The sequence below is a fragment of the Chanodichthys erythropterus genome, chromosome 14 (assembly GCF_024489055.1).
Source record: "Chanodichthys erythropterus isolate Z2021 chromosome 14, ASM2448905v1, whole genome shotgun sequence".
NCBI lineage: Eukaryota > Metazoa > Chordata > Actinopteri > Cypriniformes > Xenocyprididae > Chanodichthys > Chanodichthys erythropterus.
The window spans coordinates 23,150,303-23,176,792 of NC_090234.1; the positions used below are offsets into that span (position 1 = coordinate 23,150,303).

General features: G+C 37.7%; 1 protein-coding gene across 1 annotated transcript in view; it reads right to left on the bottom strand.

Moving 5' to 3' along the window:
- The window catches only part of map2 (microtubule-associated protein 2), a 130,201-nt gene that overhangs the window by 39,092 nt on the left and 64,619 nt on the right, over nucleotides 1-26,490 (bottom strand). The window contains exon 4 of the mRNA XM_067408733.1: nucleotides 10,158-10,404. Coding sequence (XP_067264834.1) covers nucleotides 10,158-10,371 — 214 coding nt within the window. The 5' untranslated portion in view covers nucleotides 10,372-10,404. The remainder of the gene's footprint in view (nucleotides 1-10,157; nucleotides 10,405-26,490) is intronic.

Below are 26,490 nucleotides of genomic sequence, written 5' to 3' on the forward strand. Positions count from 1 at the left end.
ATTTAAACCTCTAACTCAGATGGCCTAAAGCTAAGGAAAATATTCAAAAAAAGGAAAAGGAAAAAGCTCAAAATGGCAACAAAATTGGCAGCACTTTGAGAGAGTAAATTGTCATGGTAACAGCAGATTGGGGAGCTATAAGAAGAGACTGCAACCGATTAAGCAGCGGGCGGAATACAGCCCACGGATTGGCTGGCAACACGCATCCAGGGATAGACTCTGCTTTAAACAGCACTATTAAAAGTATCCCTCTGCGCTTTAAGACACTAGCACACTTGCTGAATTCTTACAAACACATCAGAGATGAAGAGATACATTTCAGTGGCATCACTAGTGATTTCAACCTCAAGACGGATCTAGTTAGTGTTGTAATGTCCACCCATAGCTGATCACTGCCAAACACAGTACCTACAAATCAACTGTGTAGGCACTGTGTAGGAGTATGAGTTTAAACGTGTCCCAAAAGCACATCTAGTGCGATGACAAACTCAGCATAATGTTGTAAACAGCCATGAATCTTTACTGTATTCACAATATTAATCATTTAACATGCAAGCACAAGGCGATTTCTATTTAATCGAAGTTGATGCTGCAGTGATCAGCTAACATGTGCTCAGACACAAGGCCGACACATTAGCAATGACGCAGAAAAACATTGCAGCAGGGCTTACGTCAAAGCTTTCTGAAGAGATGCGAAGTGATTAAGGACCATTTGCTACTCCTACTCTCTCTCCAGTGCAAACAGACTGCATGATGGGAGTCAGCATTGCTTTTGTTTCTTGTGCACTTTTCAGGCACAATTTCCGCCCACCTTACAGGCCCAGCTTCCGCCCTCCCACTCACAGACACACATACACGCACGCACAATAAGAGAAAGGAGTTTTGTTCAGATGCCATTAAAATGATATTCACCCACGCAGACTTGGGTTTGTGATACGCCATAAACCCGCGGTCAGATTGAGACCAGCTTCTCTAGAGGAGAGTCACAGTAAATAATTCATTCGATAATTAAAATTCAGTCCTTTAGTCGTACTCATGATGTTCCAAACATATATGTTGTTGTTTTTTCCCACAAGAGGTGAACTTCTGAATAATGTCCTTGGTTTAAGGTTTAAAAGGATGAAAATTATAAGACAAGTAATGAACATTATGCAAACAGGAAAATCATGATTTTCTGTAAAGCTGATTTTAAACATACATGTGTATTGTGAAAAGTGCTACCTAATAAATTTGACTTGACTTTAAATAATGAACAGATCAAAATATAAGTCATTATTCACTGAATATCTACACTTTCATTGAGCAGAGAGTTGAACTTCATAAATGAATCATTCATGTGTTATGCACTGGATCAACCCGATTTGTTAAAAAGATCCAACTCAGAATTTGTAATACAGCTCTTTTCTACACAGTACAATGAGAATGAGATTTGACTGCTGCAATAATAGCTGATTGACTACTTTAGTAAATTTAAATTGTTTAAATTGAACAAAACCATCATATGACTACAAAAAGACATGGACTATAGGAACTATTAGTCATTTGGATTACTTTATTGTGGCCATTAAATGGCCATTTCTGGAGCATGGTATTCATGGCCACTTTGAATTTTCGTTGTATGGAAAGGACTTACATGAAAATTCATTTATTTCAAGTAACACTTTACTTTAGGGTCAAATTCTCATTATTAACTACAGGTGCTGGTCATATAATTAGAATATCATGAAAAAGTTCATTTTTTTATTGTAAATTATTTTTAAAAATGAAACTTTCATATATTCTAGATTCCCTACATGTTTTTTTAATTTTGATGATTAGAGCGTACAGCTCATGAAAGTCCGAAATCCAGTATCTCAAAATATAAGAATATTTCCTAAGATCAATCAAAACATGGATTTTCAAAACAGAAAAGTTCAAGTTCTTTAAAGTATGTTCATTTGTACACTCAATACTTGGTCGGCAGCACATATTACAGCAAATGACTTGCTCCTAGCATAAATTACAGCATCAGTGAAGTGTGGCATGGAAATGATCAGCCTGTGGCACTGCTGAGGCACTATTGAGCCTTCAGATCATCTTTATATTGTTGGATCGACTGTTTCTCATCTTTTTCTTAAAAATATCCCATAGATTCAGGTCAGGCATGTTGGCTGGCCAATAAAGCACAGTAATATCATGGTCAGCAAACCACTTGGAAGTGGTTTTTGCACTGTGGGCAGGTGCTAAAGTCCTGCTGGAAAAAGGAAATCAGCATCTCCATAAAGCTTGTCAGCAGATGGAAGCATAAAGTGCTCCAAAATCTCCTGGAAGATGGCTGCATTGACTTTGCACTTGATAAAACACAATGGACCAACATCAGCAGATGTCATGGCCCCCCAAATCATTACTAACTTCAGAAACTTCCCACTAGACTTCAAGCAGCTTGGATTCTGTGCCTCTCCAGTCTTCCTTCAGACTCTGGGACCATGATTTCAACATGAAATGCAAAATTTACTTTTATCTGAAAAGAGGACTTTCAACCACTGTTCACTGTCCAGTTCTTTTTCTCCTTAGCCCAGGTAAGATGCTTCTGATGTTGTTTCTGTTTCAGAAGTGGCTTGGTAGTCCTTTTCCTGAAGATGTCTGAGTGTGGTGACTCTTGATGCGCTGACTCCAGCTTCATTTGACTCATTGTGAAGCTCTCCCAAGTGTCTCAGTCGGCTTTACTTGACAGTATTCTCAAGCTTGTGGTCATCCCTGTTGCTTGTGCACCTTCGCCTACCCAATTTCTTCCTTCCAGTCAACCTTGCCTTTAAAATGCTTTGATACATCACTCTGTAAACAGCCACTACATTCAGTAATGACCATCTGTGACTTAATCTCTTTGTGGAGGGTGTCAATGATTGTCTCCTGGACCATTGCCAAGTCAGCAGTCTTCCCCATTAGTGTGGTTTCAAAGAACAAGAGATACCCGGAATTTATACTGTAGGGATGGTCATTTAATGAAACACAAATGTAAATATTCTAATATTTTGAGATACTGGATTTTGGACTTTCATTAGCTGTAGGCTCTAATCGACAAATTAAAAAGAAAAAACTTTTGAAATGTTTTACTTTACATGTAGGGAATCTAGTATAAATGAAAGTTTCATTTTTTAAAATAATTTACAATAAAAAAAATAACTTTTTCACGATATTCTAATTATATGACCAGCACCTGTAAGTTGACATTGGCTGTTTATGTAAGCAATAATGTACGAGAGGCTGTGCTGTATCATGAATAAGCCTCGAGTACCGTATTGCTTTTATAAAACGGTTACCACACAATACAAATATTAAAGCCAGAAATATGTATCAATGCAACTTTCATGAAGTAAACTTTTTCTAAAAGCCTTCCTTCCACCAGAAAAAATAGTCCCTGACCGTGAACAGCAACAGAAGTTACATTTTCACACCATTAGATGGCGGCAAAGAATTTATGAGTGTATCAGTCAGTAGAGAAGACTTTTACATTGAAAAAACTGAATTGTTGTAAACATGGAACAAGGTGCAGTTGACAAATGCTTTAACTAGCGCTGTCAGTCACGGGAAAACTCCTTAAATGTTAAAAGGACAAGATGAAACATCGGACATTTAAACAGATTTGTATTATGAAGGAAAATACTAAATCTGAATGCAGGTAATAAACTCGCTCACTCAATCTCTTTCTCACAACACTCTTTTACATAATATAGTAAGCTTCAATGAACAATATCAATTGAGAACAAACAGTTTATGTTGCTAAGAGCAGTTGCTAAGGGTGTTGTGTAGAGATACACAGAACCGTTGGGTGAAGCTGTTATCGTGAATAAAACACAGCAATTGACCAATCAAAATCAAGGACAGGAACTAACCGTTTTATAATAGTACTTATAAAGCACATATTAATGCCTTATTCTGCATGACCATTCTACATCCCTTAATCCTACCCCATACCTAAATTTAACAACTACCTTACTAAATATTAATAAGCAGTAATTAGAAGTTTGAGGCAAAAGTCAAAGTTAATAGTTAGTTAATATTGATAATTTGACCTTAATCTAAAGTGTGACCAAATTTCAACTTTTATGCTTTGTAGAAAAAGGTTTTTGCAGGTTTGGTACAACATCTTCAGGGTGAGTGCATGATGGCAGAATTTTTCAGTGAAATATCCGTCACTCAAGTGGTTTTCTATCTATAAATAAAGCAGCTGAAAATGTAACAAATTGCATAATATCTTGGGAAAAAGATGTTTACTATGTAATAATGAATATAACATAACAAATTACATTAGCTGGTCTTCACAGCCAATTACTGCATGACTCAACATGAGGGCAGAGAATATGAACATGACCAGAGACTGATTCATATATTTAGCTCTCTCTGGTGTCATGCTTGTCCCTGACAAAACAGATAGAACTATATTGTCTGTGATCTTTTCACACTTTATTTTTCAGTATACAGCTCGCTCTCTCTCTCTCCTCAGCCACCTACATCATAGTTAGACCATGTCTTTAAAGCAGTGTCACTATAGATACACTTTCAGGGCAAACATGGCCAGTCTATCACAGTCTTTGTGTCTGACAGATGTGCTGGTGTGTCTACCCAGCATCCTCCTCTCCCCCCCTTGCGCCTGTCCACACCCGTCTGCGAGAGATGTGCTCGGATTGCTGATCAGATGGGTTTGCCTCCAGCAAACAATAGCTCACATCCCTGAGACATCAGCAACCTCAATAAGCAAATACCCCAAAAAGTAACACAAACAAAGCTGCACACCTAAGAAGATGAAGAATATTGCATTGTACATATCTGTTATTCACATGGACAGTCACATTTCCCCCTTAGACAGGTGGCAGGAATCAAATTCAAATCTATTTGCAGGCACTTTCAGCAAACATGCAATAAATACACACAATCTGCACTACTCCACAAGTGCAACTATGCTTACAACCTGTTATTCTAGGGCAGGGATGCCACTTAAACCTAGAGAGAACCTCTAACCAACCCATTAGAAAAATCAAAGCTCTTACCAAATAGTGCAGTGCCGGTTATCTGGCTGTCTGGAGGCAAATGCTTCCCTGTGCACTCTTAGTCGTGTCTGCTGCCAAAAGCAAGCCGGGAGAAGGAGGGGGATGGCTGGTACTCCATGCCAGGACTCCCCCGCCAAAGAGCAGAGCTGTTGCCACAGCAACACACAGCCTGGGCCCAATCTGAATGGTCTCCCAGCATGCCAAGGCTGTGGGTTTTGCCGCCCTCGGTGTGTGAGTGACACAGCCATATTACTGACTCTCTGCATCTGTGCTGCTATCTCATGGTTTCTCTACATCAGTGGATCTCAAACTGAGTTCAGATAGCTGGTGGATTGTAAAATATCCCAGCTTAACACTTTAAGGTAAGGTTTAATTAGTTAATTAATCATGTATCATGAACTAACAATGAACAACTTTCTTTTGGGCATTTATTCATCTAGGTTCATTTTTATTTGCATCATTATACTACTGTTTATTGTTGAATCATGTTTGTTCAACTGAATATTATAAATATGTTATAGCATATGTGGACATTAACATTAATTAATATTGATTAATTACTTAATTAAAGCAGTAAAAGTATTGTTTGTCAATGGTTAACAAATCAAATCTTAATGTAAAGTGTTACTAATTCCAGTGATCTAAGAGATAAATAGAATAGAATAGAACTGAAATGAAATGAAAATATGGTAAAATATCACTTTTAATTGCTTATTAGCCTGCATATGGGATGTTCATTAGTACTTATAAAGCACATATTAATGCCTTTTTCTGCATGCCATATTCAAAATCCTGTAAACCTACCCCATACCTAAACATAAACATTACAACAACTACCTTACTAACTATTAATAAGCAGTAAATTAGGAGTTTATTGAGGGAAAGTCATAGTTGATAGTGAATATGTGTTCCCCATACTAAAGTGTTACCAAAAATATTTTCCACAAATATAAGCAAAATTGATGATACAATTATTAATGAAGTTATGAATTAACTAATGTAAACCTTCCCTTAATATGCCACAAGATTCAAGGTATAATTCAAGACTATACTACAAAATACTAGACAAGATATGCACCAAAGTTCCATATCATACATAAATGAATGAATGAATGAATGAATGAATGAATGAATGAATGAATGAATGAATGAATGAATGAATGAATGAATGAATGAATGAAAGAAATGAACATATACCATAATATAAAAAATATGCCAACAAGTAGGCTTAAATAGAGTGGTCTTTATGTTGTTCTGCCCATCCTGTGCATCGTTCCAGGACGGCACACTTTTCAGTACAGCCCCTATAATTCAAGCCAGCAGCTGCCTCAGCAAGCAATCTCTCTCTCTCTCTCTCTCTCTCTCTCTCTCTCTGCTTTTCAAGTGTCCCGTTCTTTATGCAAAGCAATGTCATATGTCGCGCTGTCAGTCTCTCGGTCTAGCGCCTCTTGTGTGTCTGAAGGGCCCTTGTACGTGTTGGCCTTGCCAATGCCCCTTGGCTCAAAAATCTCACTATCACACAGCCAAAGAGGCAAAGAAACTATTTTCAGGGAAGGTCTTTCTCTCCACAGAGACACATCATCATCAGACCCTCTCTTTAGAATCGACCAGTTCTGCTCACGTCGATAGCAAACTAAAATATGAAAACACAACCTGGATTATTAATTAAACACATAGACGCAAGCAAAAGAAACAAGCTGTTTTTCTTGGCTCACGCACAGTGATTTATAACGGCAGGTTTGTTAATGAGAAACGCATGAGCGATGTTAACTCACAACCCTGGCTGAAGGATCGTTAGCATTAGAGATGGGAAGTCCATATCCATCACTCACTGTCAGGGATCGGTGCGGTGATGCTTTCCGCCCGGCTTTATGCTGTATTAAGTATTTATGGAGGTGACAAGGGAACTGTGATGATTTATACAGATGAGAGAGATTACTGGAAAGCAGGGGGATTTCATAAACACATAAAACTGCTAAGAATAACATTTGACACATACTGGACACAACTATCAGCGGTGACATATAGTAAACTGTATATAAAAAGAGCAGCATCTGGAAAAAGTGAACATAAAATAAATGGATTCCTAACAATATTCGTAAAAGCTTTCCTTGATCTTTTAAGATGAAAGAGTCTAAAATGAACAAAAATGACTCGTTCTGCAAACTTGTGACATCACGCAAACAAACACATCAAAATATGACTGCACATTTTAATGACGTCTATTTGATTATCAGAAACTTAGTCAATCCAGTTATGGTGAGGCAAAGTAGAACAGAATAGATTATTTATTGCTATGGTTCAGGGATAGGGGATAATAGTCATGAAAACCTAAAAATAACAATATACAGTATAAACACATATGCACAATGCATAATAAACATGTATGAAAAGTTTTAGGTGAGCTGTCGTGTGATTGAGATGCATGCAGATGTCAGAGCATTTCTCTCAGTGAGTGCAGAAGAGACACGCTTAGAATGACCTGTTATGCATCGGTCTCTTCATCTGTCCATCTAACTCTTTACTCTTCATCTACACATTTCCATATCAACATTTCTGCTGATGTGTCAGTTCTTAGCCCTGTCTGGCCCTGTCCAGAATGCCTCTGCTCAACCCTTCCCACCCAGTATAAATTCTAACATCAGTGCAATCCATATGACATAAAAATCAATAACTTATTATTGAAATCTTTTTTTAAAACACCGCTTCGGAGTTATGAAGTTTGCATCGGTTATGAATCTTTTGAGTCGAATTAGTGATTTGGATCGCTTATTAAATCACCAAACTGCTGAAATCACGTGACTGTGGCGCTCCGAACCACTGATTTGATTCGTAAAGCTCCGAAGCTTCATGAAGTAGTGTTTTGAAATCGGCCATCACTAGATATTGTTAAAAAGTCATTATTTTGTTTTGTTTTTTGGTGTACAAAAAAATATTCTCATCACTTTATAATATTAAAATAGAACCACTGTACTCACATGAACTGATTTAAATATGTTTTTAGTATGTATGTTTTAGTAAATATGTCTTTATGGGTTTTGAGCGAGGAAGTACCATTGCTGTCTATGCAGGCCTCACTGAGCCATCGGATTTCATCAAAAATATCTTAATTTGTGTTCCGAAGATGAACGAAGGTTTTAGTGGTGGAGAACGACATGAGGGTGAGTAATAAACGACATTATTTTCATTTTTAGGTGAGCTAACCCTTTAACTACATTAGTTAACGAGCTAATAATGAACTGCACTTATACAGCATTTATTAATCTTTGTTAATTTCAAAATTTACTTATACATTATTAAAATCTTGTTAACATTAGTTAATGCACTGTGAGCTAACATGAACAAACTACCATTAACAAAGATTTGTAAATACAGTAACAAATGTTTTGCTCATGGTTAGTTGATGTTAGTTAATAATACATTAACTAATATTTTACTAATGAACCTTATTGTAAAGTGTTACCATTTTTTCGAATCGATTTTGGGGTTAAATAAGAAACTTGTTGTGAGATTTTCCGTTAAATGCCTGTAATGCTGCATATGTTCTTGTGCCTGTGCGTGCATGTATACTCTTACATATGTACAGGAGTGCTGGTATTGTTTGTTTGAATGTAATAGGCAGTTATGATCCATCATTACAGGGGTAATTAACAGCACCACTCCCTCCCCCCGAGCAGAGTTCACAGCAGCAGCTCTCACTATTAGAGTGTTGCCATGGCAGCTGCTCCTTTGCAATTTACTCTGTCAGACCTTTGTTCAGCATCCCTGCAATCTTTCCTTTTACATTTTTTGTGCTGACATGAGAGAAGCGCCACCTCATTTTCTTCCTCATACACCCCTGAGGCCTCATAAATACCCAGACAGAAAAGCTCTGGCTAACTTAAATCCTCATGCTAGAGACATCTATACTCTCTGGTCTCTAAAAACAAGATTAAACTGCTTTGGAGATACAAGCACAAATGTACAACATACCATGACTTTTAAAATGGCAACACAGACTGTTATTAACCCTAGTCTGTCATTGCAATGGGAAAAACCAGACGTAATTGTTCACTCTTGGTTAATTATGCCATTCCTTTCACTTGCGTTTATAGCTGTCATGCATGATGTAATGCAGAGAGTTTGTGGTATTTTTTAATAAATATTAAGATAAATCGTCTGTGGGTAATATGTAGTTTGGCTGCTGAACTACAGTATCTATTATAACATTTCAGTTATTTTGAGGCTCTAGCTATAGGAACTTTATGAGCCCTCCCTCATGCAAAAATAATAATGGGATGCAGTTTTGCTTTTACTTTTGTCCTCTTGACCTCTGGGTCTGGGGCACACCTCATCTGATCCATGCATACAACACACAAAAATGAAAATTGCTGGCTCTTCAGTGTCACATGAAATAACTATTCAGTGTATATATATATATATATATATATATATATATATATATATATATATATATATATATATATATATATATATATATATAGAGAGAGAGAGAGAGAGAGAGAGATATATAGAGATATAGATATAGATATAGATATAGATATAGATATAGATATAGATGGGTGCAACGGATTATAGTTGATGTCAAAATACACTTTTTGGCAAGTATTCTATCAGTCAGTTATTAGTGAACGTAAACAGCTGCGAAAGAAATCGGTTGCCGGATCCATGCATTAGGTTTTAAAGTGAAGGCAGCCTATAAATACCTGCTAATGTAAATCAAACTACACAACAAAGATTAATCTATATTTATTTTATGCAGTGAACACTATAGTGTTATTTTACATGTAATTATTAAATTTCTGTACCTGAATACTACTGTTATATATATATATATATATATATATATATATATATATATACACACACACACACACACACACACACACAGAACACAGTCTTACGGCCTCTTCCTGTCTAAGAGGGCAGTTTTCGGTCAGAATAAACTGCAATAAAGACCAGATGCTGGCCAAGACCGTGGCTAGCCAAGACTACTTGACCTCTACCATATGACAATATAAAAACTTGGAAAGGAAATCTTGAACGGCTTTCAGCTCATTTTTAGTGTAAAAAAATAAAAAAATCTAATGTGAATTGGCATCTATGATTTTAGCATTATCTGGCTCTCACCAGCAGTCACAGCATGTCCAGAGGCGAGATCTCCGTTGAAGCCGTTCTCTTTGGCGTAGGAGGCAGCAGAACCAGTGTGGCCACCACCAGGCTGGCAAGCCCTGTAGGAGGAAGAGAAGCCGTTCTCTCCATGCCCACCTGGGGAGGATGAGCCCTGGGCTCCCGGAGATGACCACTGGGGGCCGCTGTCCTCGGGCTGCCGACCGTCTGCCATCTGAATCAGAGGGGTGGGGTTCACTCCTTACTCCTGAAAGATTAGAAGAAAAAAAATGTCTCAACTTAATGTTGATACATTGACTGAACACCTTTTGGGTGTCATTCAATATTTAAACTAAATCAACATTCGCCATCTTACGTATGCAGCCTACAGGAAGAGTCGATAAACAAAAGTATATTCGGAAATATGAGCTATTAACTAAATATGGCATAATACTGTACATGTTGTATATATCACAATGCACTGTGAATAACATATAAACGATATAATAGCATATTGTTGTCACATGACCACATCACGTTGCATGTTCATTTAGCATAGCAAGTTTTTTTAAAGAAATACTTGTATTCACAAGGATGCATTAAATTGGCGTTAATGTGCAGTAAAGACTTTAATGTTACTAAATGTTTTCACAAACATATTAAGCAGAACAACTGTTTTCAACACTGATAATAATAGGAAATGTTTCTTAAGCAGCAAATCATCAGCATAATGATTTCTGAAGGATCTTGTAACACTAAGACTGGGGTAGTGATGCACAGTTATTTTAAATTGTAATGATATTTCACAATATTACTATTTTTACTGTATTTTTGATCAAATATATTTAAATTTATTTTTCCATGCTGTTTTTCAGATTAACCTGTCCCTGAACGACGAATAAGAACTGGTTGTTAATGTCACACGTCACGTCAGTATCTTTCTTTCTACGTGGGCGATTGTTAAGCTGCAAACAGGACCAAACAACATCGGTAGGTGCCAGATATCATTTGCGCTACATTGAAACCCACACTCTGACAGCAGATTCTTTGAAAAAGGACAGCAGAATGTCAGTGTGATGTGTACTTTCTTCACATCTTCCTCACCTGTCACAACATATATGAAAAATGAGGCTAAAGGACAGATAAGCAGCCTGTGTTTTGATGATACACTTGACAGAACATGTGTTTCCACGGAATTGGGTGGGTTATAGAAAATGTCACCATTTCCTGTCAGCTATGTAAGTTACAGGGGCAATGAAGATAGAATGTATGTCAAAACAAGGGCATTTACCCTTCATATATAAGAAAGAAAGATTGAGAAAGAGATGGTGAGAGAAGCCACGCTGTGTGCCAGCAATTAAAGCTAAAGTTTCAGAGTGCAGCGGTAGCTTGTAAATCTTAATTTGTAGTGTCTGCTCGTGTCCGAACTCTGCCCTCTATCTCTCCCACGCTCTCTCTTTCTCAGTTCTGCCCTGAAGTGGATTTTCAGATGACTTTGGGCCACCAGAGATGTTCATGATATCTTAATTGCTTGTAGGGTTGTTGAGCAGCATGAGGAGAGTCTGTCTGCTGCTAATGGAGGCTTTGATCAGCCACGACTCATTCGTTCTTTCTGACTGACAGTAACTCCTTGAGGGAGGATGCCTTCCTTCCCTCTCACTTCCTTTCAATCTCAATCCCTCTCTCTGTTACTAAGGAACTCAAGGCTTTTAGGATTATTGCAACTGGTTGATTATAGGAAAAGTTTCTGCCCGATTGCTAGGAGTAACTCCTCAGCAAACTCCTGTGATTCCTGGTGAAGGAAACAGCTGTGTAATCCAAAATAAGGTATTATGTTATTTAATTTAGTGATGTTGCAAACATCACTTTGCTCATATATAAGATTACATAGAGATTTGGGAAAATCGCCAAACCATAAGTATTGCATTTCGGCCTTTGGCTTATACCTGAACAAGAGGGGTGTGCTGTAGGAAATTAGATGATTGCAATATTTGCCTGTTGGACCACTAAATGACCACAAAGATAGATACTGTACATTGAAGAAGGGACCCAAGTTATATACAGTGAATGTCTAAATAAAATATAATAAAATAATGCATAAAACACAAAATAAAATGTCAAGACAGACATGTTCCTGGATCAAACTATTTTGTTGATCCTGGAATAACATTCCTGTGTAAAAATTTAGTTCTAACCCTATCCCCACCCCTAAACCTAACCCTACTTATCCCTAAAATCAGAGGAAAATGATGAACAGCATCGATGCAGAAGCACCTAACCCTGGTTTTAAGCCTAAACTTGACATAAACTGTAAACTTGTCCCTCAAACTGACTGGTCGACTGGAATGTTGTTCCAGGACCAACAAAGATGTCGATCCAAGAACATGTTGTACTTGGTGAAATCACGTTCACCTTTGCAGTATAGTGACATAAAATCTCAGATGCAAAATATTAAGTTTAATTTAACTTGTAAAACCAACTGCAATGGCCAAGGGCTGTCACAGGAGTTACTCAGCCATATCATCAATATCGTATATTCTGAATTTAATCAACGACAAGCAAACCTTGTCTGCTGAAGGTCTGATACACCCTGGGATTATGGTCTGATAGCTTGTTGGATATCAGTAGTGCCGCAGTCATGACGGAACCCCGCTGAGATCTTGATTAACTGGGGAATCGTGGGAAAGCATTAAACCTAGCACGAAAAATTCAATCTAATGCAGCACTCCAGACTGGTGCTTTACACCAAAAGAGTTTCAAATATGTGGATTTGTTTCACTAAGTTTGAAAAACGTTACAGAAAATGATGTAGAGAGACTCCTGAATGCTTTAAAACACACAGCATGTATAAGTGCTTGTGTAAATTATGGTAGTCTCAAAATAATAGAGGACTGCAGGGTGGACTCTTTTGATTTGAGACTTTAAGTAAATCAGTAACAACTTAATACACCTTAATTAATACAACCAGACAGCAACACCCTAGCAACCGACCACAACATGCTAGTATTGAGGAGACGACTTTGGCACAGGCAAGCTTCACTAAGAAAAATAAATAAATAATAGTTTTTAAATAAAGATCATTTAATTATGCATTAGGACATTTATACAAAATGTTAAAATGCATTAATATATATAGAAATAAACATTAACCAAGATTAATAAATGCTGTAAAATGTAGGGGTGCAACGGATCAAAAAACTCACGGTTCGGATCGTTTCTCGGATCAGAGTCACGGATCGGATCATTTTTCGGGTCAGCAAAAACAAAGACAAGACAAATAAACATAAGTTTTGTCTTTTTGTTTATTAACACTTTTAAATTATTAAATTAAAATATATAAATATATAAAAAATATATAAAATGTGATGAAGTGAGCGGTTATCGTCACATAGCTCTCCGTTCCCCTGGACGTCCACCCGTCTGTCGTGAGCGCAACAGAGGATGCTCGGGATAGTTCATCCACAACTTTTTTCTTCTCCTGCTCATAAAGATCTGGCACAATATTTTCGCTGAAGTGGGTGCGCGACGGGATGTTGTAACGTGACTCAAGCACTTTCAGCATGTATTTAAAGCCCTCGTTTTGCACAACCGAATATGGCCTCATGTCTGCACCTATAAACACACCGATAGCGTTTGTGATGGCTTTAGCCCGGTCTGATTGTGCAACAAGGGGCTGCTTAAATGCTGCGGTGATAAGCGGTTGTTGAGCAGCCTTCGTTTTCACTCCTGTCAGTGAAACACCGGTGTGATGTCGCTTCAAATGCGTGGCCATGCTTGATGTGTTTCCACTGTGATATGGCTTTCTTGTGCCACAGTGCCTACACACCGTCACGGTTTTATCCACTAACCTCTTTCCTTCATCATTATATTTGACAGGGAAGCCAAAATGCTCCCATACAGGGGGTTTAAATGACGCGGGGCAAGCTCCTCCGTTCCTCCGCTCGCCATGACCACGCTGTGTGTGGACTGAATATGCGCACAACTTTTTTTTTCATAAATCAATCCGCGGATCACGTGTGTGCCGAACCGAAGATATTGATCCGAACGGATCACGGATCAATGATGATCCGTTGCACCACTAGTAAAATGTATTGTTTTTTTGTTGATTTATAATGATATGATGGATGGATGGAGCGTTATTGTAAAGCATTACCAAAATCACTTTGATAAATAAATAAATATATATATATATTTTAATATATGCCTATAATATTAACGTGTGTGGCATTACGTTACTGGTCATTTACATAAAGTTCAACTTTCCTCAACTGGACACACTCACATTTTATCGCCAACAGTCGCATGTTGGTCATGTCATCTCAGATCACCAACTCTCACAACTAATGACACTGGGCCACTTTGTCGCTGCAAATCACTGTATCTGTGGACCTCTCTCCAGAGTGGCAGAGAAACACAAGGACATTCACAAGACCTCTGGTTGAGAGACCCAAGTTATTTATTGGGGACTGATGAGGACTCTTTTTATTTGGCAATGTTCCGATTTAGAGAAATAACTCCCCATAAAAAATATCAGCAAACAGGTCATGTTGACTCAATGTCACACTCTCCTACTTTCTCTCTCACTTCGCAGTCTGTACATGACCAAGGACACTTTTACATTACACACTTACAAACAGACAAATTTGCAGTCAGTCTCACTATAACAAGACATAAACTGATCACAGTATCTGCATAGGTGAATTTTTTCCTGAAAAACAGCACACTCTGGTGGACAGAAATCATAATAACCATTAAGCCTGATCATCTTGATCTACAGAACATTTGCTGGATGCTGTGGAAGTAGATATGAGGCCAGCCAACAAACCTGACCCTCCAGTGAAAGATGCTGAGTACTTCTCCCCAAACGACAAGCCATAGACTGTGTAAAGAGGAGCAAACGGGTCACTTAAAATTAAAGGGAGAAATTGTCCAAGCAGCAAAACATTTGCATTTATGCATTTAGCATATGCTTTTAAGAAGAGCAAATGCAATTCATCCCAGAGCCAACAGTATGCACAGTATACAAAGTCAGGTTTATTAGAAAGCTAGAGTAGGAAACACGCTCGATCAGAGGAAAAAAGGCAGAGAAACTGAACTGTAAGAAAGGATGTCCTGCCTTTTAGTTCAAGAACCAGTGGTCTTCGTCTTTTTGCTAAAAGCCTTGTGTTATTGCTCATTTGCTTGGAGTGCTACAGGGTTGATATATAAAAGTTTTTACTTGTCTCGGAAAAGGCAGCTGCTAGCAAGTGGCTAAATGGGTGGGTTTTCCAGGACATTAAATGTCATCACAAGTAAACTCATCCATTCACAAGTCTGCTTTTACAACCTCATTGTTTTTATAATCACATTCTTGCTAACTTTTATAACTCAAACTTTCAGGGAGATTTATATATATATATATATATATATATATATATATATATATATATATATATATATATATATATATATATATATATATATATATATATATATATACATACAAACCAGATTCCAAAAAAGTTGGGACACTGTACAAATTGTGAATAAAAAAGGAATGCAATAATTTACAAATCTCATGAACTTATATTTTATTCACAATAGAATATAGATATAATATCAAATGTTGAAAGTTGAAATGTCATGCCAAATATTGGCTCATTTTGGATTTCATGAGAGCTACACATTCCAAAAAAGTTGGGACAGGTAGCAATAAGAGGCCGGAAAAGCTAAATGTACATATAAGTTTGAAGTTATCATCATCTACAGTGAATAATATCATCCAAAGATTCACAGAATCTGGAACAATCTCTGTGCGTAAGGGTCAAGGGTGGAAAACCATACTGGATGCCCGTGATCTCCGGGCCCTTAGACGGCACTGCATCACATACAGGAATGCTACTGTAATGGAAATCACAACATGGGCTCAGGAATACTTCCAGAAAACATTGTCGGTGAACACAATCCACCGTGCCATTCGCCGTTGCCGGCTAAAACTCTAAAGGTCAAAAAAGAATCCATATCTAAACATGATCCAGAAGCGCAGGCATTTTCTCTGGGCCAAGGCTCATTTAAAATGGACTGTGGCAAAGTGGAAAACTGTTCTGTGGTCAGACGAATCAAAATTTGAAGTTCTTTTTGGAAAACTGGGACACCATGTCATCCGGATTAAAGAGGACAAGGACAACCCAAGTTGTTATCAGCGCTCAGTTCAGGGAAGTCCTTTTCCAACATGACAATGCCAGTCCACATACTGCATCAATTACAACATCATGGCTGCATAGAAGAAGGATCCGGGTACTGAAATGGCCAGCCTGCAGTCCAGATCTTTCACCCATAGAAAACATAAAGAGGAAGATGTGACAAAGAAGACCTAAGACAGTTGAGCAACTAGAAGCCTGTATTAGACAAGAATGGGACAACATTCCTATTCCTAAACTTGAGCAACTTGTCTCCTCAGTCCCCAGACATTTGCAGACTGTTATAAAAAGAAGAGGGGATGCCACACAGTGGTAAATATGGCCTTGTCCCAACTTTTTTGAGATGTGTTGATGCCATGAAATTTAAAATCAACTTATTTTTCCCTTAAAATGATACATTTTCTCAGTTTAAACATTTGATAAATCATCTATGTTGTATTCTGAATAAAATATTGAAATTTGAAACTTCCACATCATTGCATTCTCTTTTTATTCACAATTTGTACAGTGTCCCAACTTTTTTGCAATATATATATATATATATATATATATATATATATATATATATATATATGATATTGAATGGTGATATTGAAGTCATGTGACCATGGTATAGTTTGTTTATACCTTATGTTTAGCTTTTGACAATACTTCTGCCAATTGTATTAAGGCTTCAAAATTATAAAGGTTTTTTTATTTGTGAAGATTATAATGATGAATAAAACATGTATAAATCTTATTTTCTGCAATAATCCAAAAGTCAATGGAAAAAATCCTATTAGGTTTTTGTCGAGGGAACGAGGATGATGCTAACTTCTGGGTTGGCCTACAAAAATACGTCATCACTGCAGCACTCTATTGGCAGGACCGACATGAAATTATTTTTTTTTTTAGCCTGATTTCAGATTTAGAAACAAAATGCATAATGCTTTAGCAGAGCTGGGTAAATTACTTTTGAGTTGTAATCAGTTACTGATTAAAATTACATGACAAAATTTGTAATCAGTAATATAATCTCTTAGATTATAAATTTTTGGTAAATCTGACTACTTTTGGATTACATTTAGATTACTTTTGTGCTAACCCTTTGACACTCTGTTTCAAGGGGCAAGGGGAAGGGGTAGGCGTAGGGGTAAGGGGAAGGGGAAGGGGTATAAAATAGAATTGGGATTGGGCCTAAATCTTGATTAATGGTACATTTTACCTCAATTATAATTAATGAACGATTATTTTGTTTTTTGTTTTTTTGTTTTTTTCCCTTATTTTCCCTTATTTTCACTGACATGGTTTGTACTGTAAATATGCTATATGCATGACTATTAAAGGTGGGATATTTTTTCCTAATGAAAGAGTGCTCCGACATAGCTCACTTTCAGCAGTTATTTTATCTATGGCTCGTTCGTAACATTTCTCACAGATTTCTGCAGTACCAATTTCAACCACTAGCTGTCAATATTACATACTGCACCATTAATAAAACATAAGCTCATTTTAATATAACTCATACATCTTATCCGCATCTGATTTCACAATTCAGATAAAAATAAAGCCATACTTCAGATGAGACGTTAAACTGAGGTCCTGACTCTCTGCCGTCATTAAAAATGTCCTTAGAAAAAAAATTAGGGATGTAACCCCGGGATCCTGGCCAAAGATGCCCATTGGCCTCTGACCATCATCATAGCCTCCTAATCATCTCCATATACATATACTGATCTACTTCATCACTCTGTCTCCTCTCCACCAATTAGCTGGTGTGTGGTGGGTGTTCTGGCGCAATATGGCTGCTGTCACATCATCCAGGTGGATGCTGCACATATGGGGTGGTTGAGGATATTCCCCCTTTCATTTGTAACGCGCTTTGAGTGCAAAGAAAAGCGCTATATAAATGTAACAAATTATTATTATTATATGTCTCATTTGTTCATTCTCCACAAATTCGTTCTCCACAAAAACTGAGCTGTGATAGAGAAAAAAAACATCACAAGCATCTGTTTATGGTTTTCTGCTTATTACAATTTACTCTCAGCTGCCGTGGCACTGCAGGGGCGCTTCCTGCACATGGGCAGATGCTCATGAAATGGACATCCATGAGAAGACAGAGGGCATAAAAGGGCCACAGCACACTCCTCGTTCTTGGCCTGCCAGGCTAATGCATGGAGGAGAACTCCAGCAGAAACTGGGTTGATCATCAAACATCCCTCAGTGTGAGCTCTGTGGTGCATTCTGGGAAATCAGCACCACAGGAAGCCAACCTGCCTCCTGGTCCCCAACATAGAGATTAAGTCAAGAACAGGGCAAGCTGTTACCTTGTCCTCAGACAACCCCTAAACCAAATGTTCCCTCTAAAAAAAGAACAAAAACCTGACAGGATATCAAAAAACATGCACTTAGTTTTCACATCCACTTTCTTTAAAAGCACTTTTTGCTTTTCAGTGTGAACCTAGACCGATTTTTGACTGTTGTGCCACTCAGCAACTGCTTTTTAGCTATTTTGTGTAAATTAAATAAACTGACAAGAATCTATGGGATAAAATTTGCCAGGCAAATTTCAGAAACTGAGCAAAAAGACACATACGACAGTTAATAAATGTAATGCATTTCAACCTAGATGATTTATATCACCCGCTGATGTAGATGTCAGAGTAAATAAACACAAGCCAAACTTATAGATGATAATCTGCCTGTAGCTGGTGCCATGCCAAAACTAAACCCAATGCCCCCCATGCAGTCCCAGCTGCGATTGGTGGACGAGGTGTGGTGCGTAGAAGCACGCTCTAATTGGTTGAGAGAGGATGGAAGTCAGACGAGCCATTTCTTTCAACCCAGATGGAAGTGACAGCTCTGACCTTCTTTTTTCCCAGAAAGGGAAGCAGGAAAAAAAACTCAGACTCTCCCTGGGTGAACTGGAGCCAGTTGGCAGACATCGAAGCCCCTGGCACTCACACGTCCCTGAGCAGATAGTGTGATATGTGCACCCTATCCAAACCCTGCAACCTTTAGGGGTGTCCGTGAAGCTGTGAAGTCAAAGCCCCAAACTGTTTTGGTTGGGATTTTGTTCATGCTGTCAGAACTCCCCACTGGGTACGTCATTAAATTGCCCCAGAAGAAGATGAACATTAGCATTGACATTCAAAGACTTCAACTTTTCTATTCTGAACGTTCAAAATAACTTATGATAGATCCCAAATTTGAATAGGCGCACCACGGTGGCTGGGATTAATTCTTGGAATGTGGCACATACTGACAGTAAACAGTATTTGAATAAATGAAAAAGGCAATTGCGTCTGGATGAACATTAAATCCGAACCCACATGACAGTAGAAATCCTTACTTAAACCCTTGTTTAAACCCTTTTGTACAAAATTTCAAAGCACTTCAAGCTCACGACAAATATGCAAGCAGAAATGCAGTAGAATTCGTATGGAAATGCATGTATAATACATTCACCAATTCCTACACTGTTAAAAAATAAAAGGTTCTATTTATGGTTCAATGAAGAACCTTTAACATCCATGGAACCTTTTCATTGCACAAAACGTTCTTTATAATGCAAAAGGTTTCTTCAGATTGTTCAACTGTTCTTCACACTGACTGTTCACTGAAAGGTTCTTTGGAAGAAAGAAGAAAGGTTTCACAGAAGAAACAAAGTCGTACAGGTTTGGAACAACATTGTAGTGAATAAATGATTAATGAATTTCTTTTTTTTAAGTGAACTGGTCCTTTAAGGTACAAATATGCACCATTTATGAGTAAATAAGGCACAAAAGCATACCTTATTCCAGCGCAGTACTGTTATACCTTAAGTGACCATTTTTTTCTGAGTGTGCACATCAATTCAAAAGTCAAGCTGTCAGTCAGATTGCATGCATCGCTAATAATGCGTGGGTTTGTGCCAAATTCCAGCTCAAGTGGTTAAAAACACTCAGCTTGCCAAGACAAGCACTGGAGATATTCTACACACTGTAAGTAATCTACATAAAGAGTATGCTGGCAGTTGTTGCTAACTGCAGGTTAAATAGGCACGATCCTTCATTCCTTCCCCCACTTTTCCTCTCTCCGTACAGATACCTGGCTCACTTCAGTGCAGCTGCATTGCAGAGCTCTTGGCTCACGCATACACACATGCCAAAGGGGAAGACAGAACTGCAACTGGACTATGTTAGATGTAGACTGAGAGCTGTCTTTGGGTGTTACTGTACAATACTGCAAACAAGGACACAGATGCAGGTGTTTTATGGGCCTTTTTATTTGTTACAGGAAGATGTTAGCATAAACCTGTGGGTTTTATTTAAATAAAGAGGCAGCATGTCAGCCAAAGAGGAGTGGGCATCATTCTGCATTGAAACAGTTGAAGTGCCATTTCCTCTTGAATTATTCACTTAGGACTGTCAGAGTATCTGTGAGAAATTCAATCTACCAGGCTGGGCATTCAGTATCCTGTCAAACATTTCTAATTTTCTTACACTGTTTGGAGAGGGCTTGCCAGTCTTTTTTTTTTTTTTTTTTAAGATTCAGGCATTTAAACTGTATCTTTTCTTACTGTACCTTGCCCTAATTAAACAAACAAATAAATACATGTAAAAAGTAAATTAAATATATTATTGAGAAATATTATTACAATTTAAAATAGCTGTTTTCTATTTGAATATATTTTAAAATGGTATTTATTCCTGTGATGGCAAAGCTGAATTTTTAGCAGCCATTACTCCAGTCTTCTGTGTCACATGATCCTACAGAAACCATTCTATTATGCTGCTTTAGGGCTCAAGAAAAAAAAAAAAAACGTACTGTTATCATGTTGAAAATAGTTGTGCTGCTTAATATTTTTGTGGAAACCACTATAAGTTTTCTCTCAGGATTCTTTGATGAATAGAAGATTCAAAAGAAAAGCATTTATTTGAAATAGAAATCTTTTGTAACATCATAAATATCTATACTGTCACTTTTGACCAATTTAATACATTCCTGAGGAATAAATGCATTCTTACTGACCCCAAACTTAAACGGTATGTTAACGGAAGCTAAACAAAATAAAACAAAACAAAAAAACAACTAAATATTATAGGAATGTCTATAAGAACTATGATCAGAATGATCAGAATGAACAATCCCAGTCAACATAATCAAAATCAATCCTATTTAGCAGGGACGCGCCTATATGCACGTTACATAACCTGAAAATATTTGTTTTCCATTTGAATTGGTTCGTTTAAAAATAGACATTTCGCTTTCTGTATCTATATTTTTCTGTCTGTGAGGCAAGTTTACATGGATTTTCGGTTCTTTTTTTTCTTTTTCTTTTTTTGGGCACGCTCAAGTTTACAGAGAGAGACAGCAGAAAGTGCACCCTGCTTGCTTTCATTATTTTACAAAAGCACAATTTTTGTTGTCCTTGTGAGTGCACACAAATAAAAGTAGGCTCTTCACAGATTCAAAAAGATGTATTACTCTTATCTGTATGACCAAAAATGACAGAGTGCAAGTGATCGCACTGGCGCCTCCATATTAGCTGTCATGCAGTAAGCACACTTCTATTCAGCTTTCACACTCCGCACAAACATTTGAACAGCCCACATTTTTTTAGGTTAACATTAAAGTGAGCGGCCATGTAAACTACTACTTACAGGTTTCAGATGATAAGCCATATTTGAAGTCAATGAATGATAGGCGAGTATTTAATAATAATAATAATTCGTAACATTTATATAGCTCTTTTCTGGGTACTCAAAGCGCTATACATATGGAAGGGGGGAATCTCCTCAACCACCACCAACGTGCAGCATCCACCTGGATGATACGGCAGCAGCCATATTGCGCCAGAACACACACCAGCTTATTGGTGGAGAGGAGACAGAGTGATGAAGACATATGGGGATGATTAGTAGGCCATGATGGACAGAGGCCAATGGGAAAATTTGGCCAGGATGTCAGGGATTTACCGTTTAACGCCTCATCCGAAAGGGGGTGCTTTTTGACAGTATAGTGTCCCCATCAATATACTGGGGTGCTAGGACCCACACAGACCACAGGGTGAGCACCCCCTACTGACCTCACTAACACCTCTTCAAGAAGCAACCTCGTTTTCCCAGGGGGTCTCCCATCCAGGTACTACCCAGGCTCAGCGAAGTAAAATTTACGGTAAAAAAACGGCAGCTGTGGTTGCCAGAACTTTACTGTAAAAAATACAGTAGCAACGTAAAAAAAAAATCTGTTAAATTTACGGTAAAATGACGTATTTCATTAACTGATATAATGTTAATTTACCAACCTAACACTGACAGTCACCAAACACAGTGGTGATAAGAGTCACATGATGAATCAAAGCTCATCACAAGCAGCTTTTCCACAAGCTGAGAAGGACAACACTAACATATAGAAGGTGCACACAGTGTCATTCACACACACACTAAACAGCATCATGGTAACATGTATGAAATGTTAAAAATGCAATAAACATTAATTTAACAACATTAGATGTAACATAAAACCCTAATGTACATAACTGATTAGAAAAACATGAGAAAAACTAAGAAGAAAAAGAGTTATTTCAACGGAAATATATCAAAAGTGAAGTGTCACGCAGGGAATTGTGGGAATGTCAATTTACGTTTTTTCACTGTAAATTTTACAATGAATTGTTATTTTTCACTTCCAAAAACTGTGAATTTAATGGTATTTTACCGTAAAAGTACATTAAATGTACCGTTACATCTGTTACAGTTATTCACCATATTTAGTACGGAAACTTTCTGTAAACCAATTGACAGTTTTTCACCACAGCATTTTTACAGTCATTTACTGTTAAAATCACGGTCATTTTTTACAGTGTAGTCGTGGGCTACAGGGTGATATGGCTGGCTTTGGATGTCCTGCCCAATGTAAAGTAATTACCACATAGACCAGCTGTTAATGATCTGTCCGTCACAGACTGTGTAACTTGCCACTTCTTGTGGATTTTTTTTTTCTGTGACTAATAAAATTTTGGTCAACTAAGCCGCCTCTCGTCAACTAACAGTTAGTTGACTATTAGGGGGCAGCCCTACTATTTTGTTTCTTAATATCCTTTTTTGGTCTAATTTAACACAATTCCACAATTCCATTCTAGGCTGTGAAGGTGGGAAAATTTGTTTTTGGATAAACACTGTTCAAGGTAATATACTGTACCCTTTCTAAAATCTTGCCAAGATAAGTAACACTAATTTATTGCTGGTTAATGATAATACTCTAGGTTGCATCAATAATAGCAAATAGTCAAGTTGAAAAGACCACTGAGATGCATGTTCTCAAGTAAACTTTTAGCTTCCACATTCCACTCAAAAAGTTTTAAAAGTGTGTGCGGGGATCGAAGAATCAAATATCCTTTTGGATAAACTGAAAGTCCTATTTTTAGTATATTTGTCCAGAATTTTAGACTGATGAAATTCTCAGCAGATGTTTAGAGGATTTAGAGGATTCTTAATATGATCCTTTATATAAATCCATTAGAAATCCTGCTCATTCCTTTGGGATTTTTTGACTAGCAACAGTAACATCATCACTCATCTAGTTAACTTGACTCATCACAAGAGAATGACAAGTGTCTATCTTTGTCTCATTATTTTGTTTTCCCTCTGGCTTTCCTCTAATTTTAAAATTATTATTGTTTGCTGTGGAAGCTTGAGTAGTTTAAAAATTCACAGTGGGGCTATTCGAATCTGCGATACGAATGATACTGCTGCAGCATCTAACACATGCAATTAAAGCCTGCAGGCTAGATTACACATCTGCTGTGAAACCTGTTAAAAACAAGCTTGCATAAGTGTGGTCGTGACACCATTCACTGCTCTGCACTTCCTACAGGTTTAATATGGATGCTAGTGCGGCAGTGAGGGTTATATACTAGCTCAAATGGAGAAAGGGAGAAAGAGTTATTAAATTATGTTGTGTATAGATGCCAAATTAGTTTCAAATTTTCATTCACACAGTGCAATTCAATCACTGGAATATCCTTTAATGTGTGACTCACGGCTGACTCATGGTGGCTTAATCCAAAATATTACAAGATTAGCTTTTTGCTAATCTTTTTTTATTGGCGAAGATTTTTCACATGCATTCTGTAAATGAGCATGCACGTTTATCAACATGTAAACACTCAGACATGTATGTGCAAACATCTATAAAACCAACAGCTGCACGTGTTCTAGTCAAAAAAACGACAGGAATCTCATCTCTTTCACACGTCTCTGTGTGGGCGTCCACACATGGGAACATCGACCCGCCAAGCCACGTCCTACCTATCAACATGAACACGTAAACATTCATTAGACAGATAGGAAGAGCCTTTGCGTTTTTCTCTCTCTCAGAGGGCCCGATGTGCATTCAAAAGCAGAGAGAGGAAGGCTAATGAAAAGCCCTTCTGCTCCAGCTTCGCATGAAAACAGAAGCAGAGAGAAAAGCAAAGCATTGCTTATTAACTGGCTTTTGTTTTGGTATTTTGCGGGTGTGCGTCATGCTCATCAGCAGCTTGAAGGGCTCTCTGCCTCCCGCTCAACCCACTCACAGCTCCTGTGTACTGGAGACAGCACTAAAAACATTCTCGCCACCTCTAACTGCAGCTGTAACTGTAACCAGCTACCACTGTGTTACAATTCAGGGTTACAAGGTTCTTGGATGCAGATCTTAGGCAGTTTCGAGTAGACAGACTTTTGATAATCACAGTCTGCTCCACACAGCAGCAGCCCGCTTATAGGAATATTTCAGGTTCAATACAATCAACAGCATTCGTGGTAAAATCTTGACTACAAAAAATAGGAGGATTTAAACACTGAAATGTGAATCTTATCATTTTTATACAAGCACTGCTTTTGTTAAAATGTGTGTAGCACTTAAGCTGTAAAGTTGTTGTCATTTCTACAGTTGTTTTAGTTTCGATTTCAAAATATTAATAAATACTATAATAGTATATAAATAATACTAAAAATGAAACTGAAAGAGTGATTTTTTATTTATTTTTTTACATTTATGGATTGTCCCTATTCACTTCCATTGTCAGTGCTTCAGTGTAACCCAGAATTAGTACAAAAATGTTGCATTAGGTTGATTAGTACAAAAATGAATAGTGCTGTCAACTGATCTTGTACTGATCCGTAATATAGAAGCCTTTAAGGCTTCTTCACACTAACACAACAAACACAAAAATATAGCTTCCTTAGCGCTGTGTGACTTTGACTTTACACTCTAAAAACTGCTGGGTTAAAAACAACCCAAGTTGGGTTAAATATGGACAAACCCAGCAGGTTGGGTTAAAGGGCACCTATTATGCCCTCTTTCACAAGATGTAATATAAGTCTCTGGTCTGGTAAAGTTTCAGCTTAAAATGCCCCTATTTGTGGGTGAGCAAAAACATGCCTTTTACTATATTACTATATTGCTGGCTAAAAAAAATAAATACAAAATTGGTTGAAAAAAATGGCTGGGTAAAAACAACCCAATCCCTTGGTTTGTCCATATTTAACCCAGCATTTTTTAGAGTGTAGACTAGTCAGGATGAAGCTGTCTGGCCAACATGTAAGTCTGCCAATCACATATAAGGACAGATTAATCTGAAATCAGATATAACACAGTATCAGCCTGGGAACTTGTAAACATGACTCTGTTTCCCAGCGGACTGATAAAATGCACCCTGACTCTGAGGCTATATGGCCCTGTACCAAATAGCCCATCTGATACGGACTTGCAGTCTTGTGATCTTCACTCAAACGTGTCTGTGAGGTCCATAAGACTGTAGGATATCCCATTTTCCAGTGTATTATTCAGAAGGGTCCTTACAAACACCCCCTTTGGGGCCACGCTGGTGCAAACTTCACCACAGACTGCTATTGCCTATGCAGCATCATGTCACCAAAAAGTGGAATTGAAATGCAAGAGCTGAGGGTGGCATTATAGACAGGGTCCACTGCTATATGTACATACTAAACATTTAGTGAGAACAGAATTAGTGTGTTTGAAATCACTAGCACACAAAAAGGGTCAAATTGACCACAATCCCTAAAAGGGAAGGAGAAAATAGCTGCCTAGGGGTGTTGCAAGTGGATAAACTTGCCTTAAAGTGAATTTGATCTTACTAATTACAACAGAATCAAGAGAACTGGGATGAATAAAAGATCAGAGGTTTTTGTATACAGTATGTACAA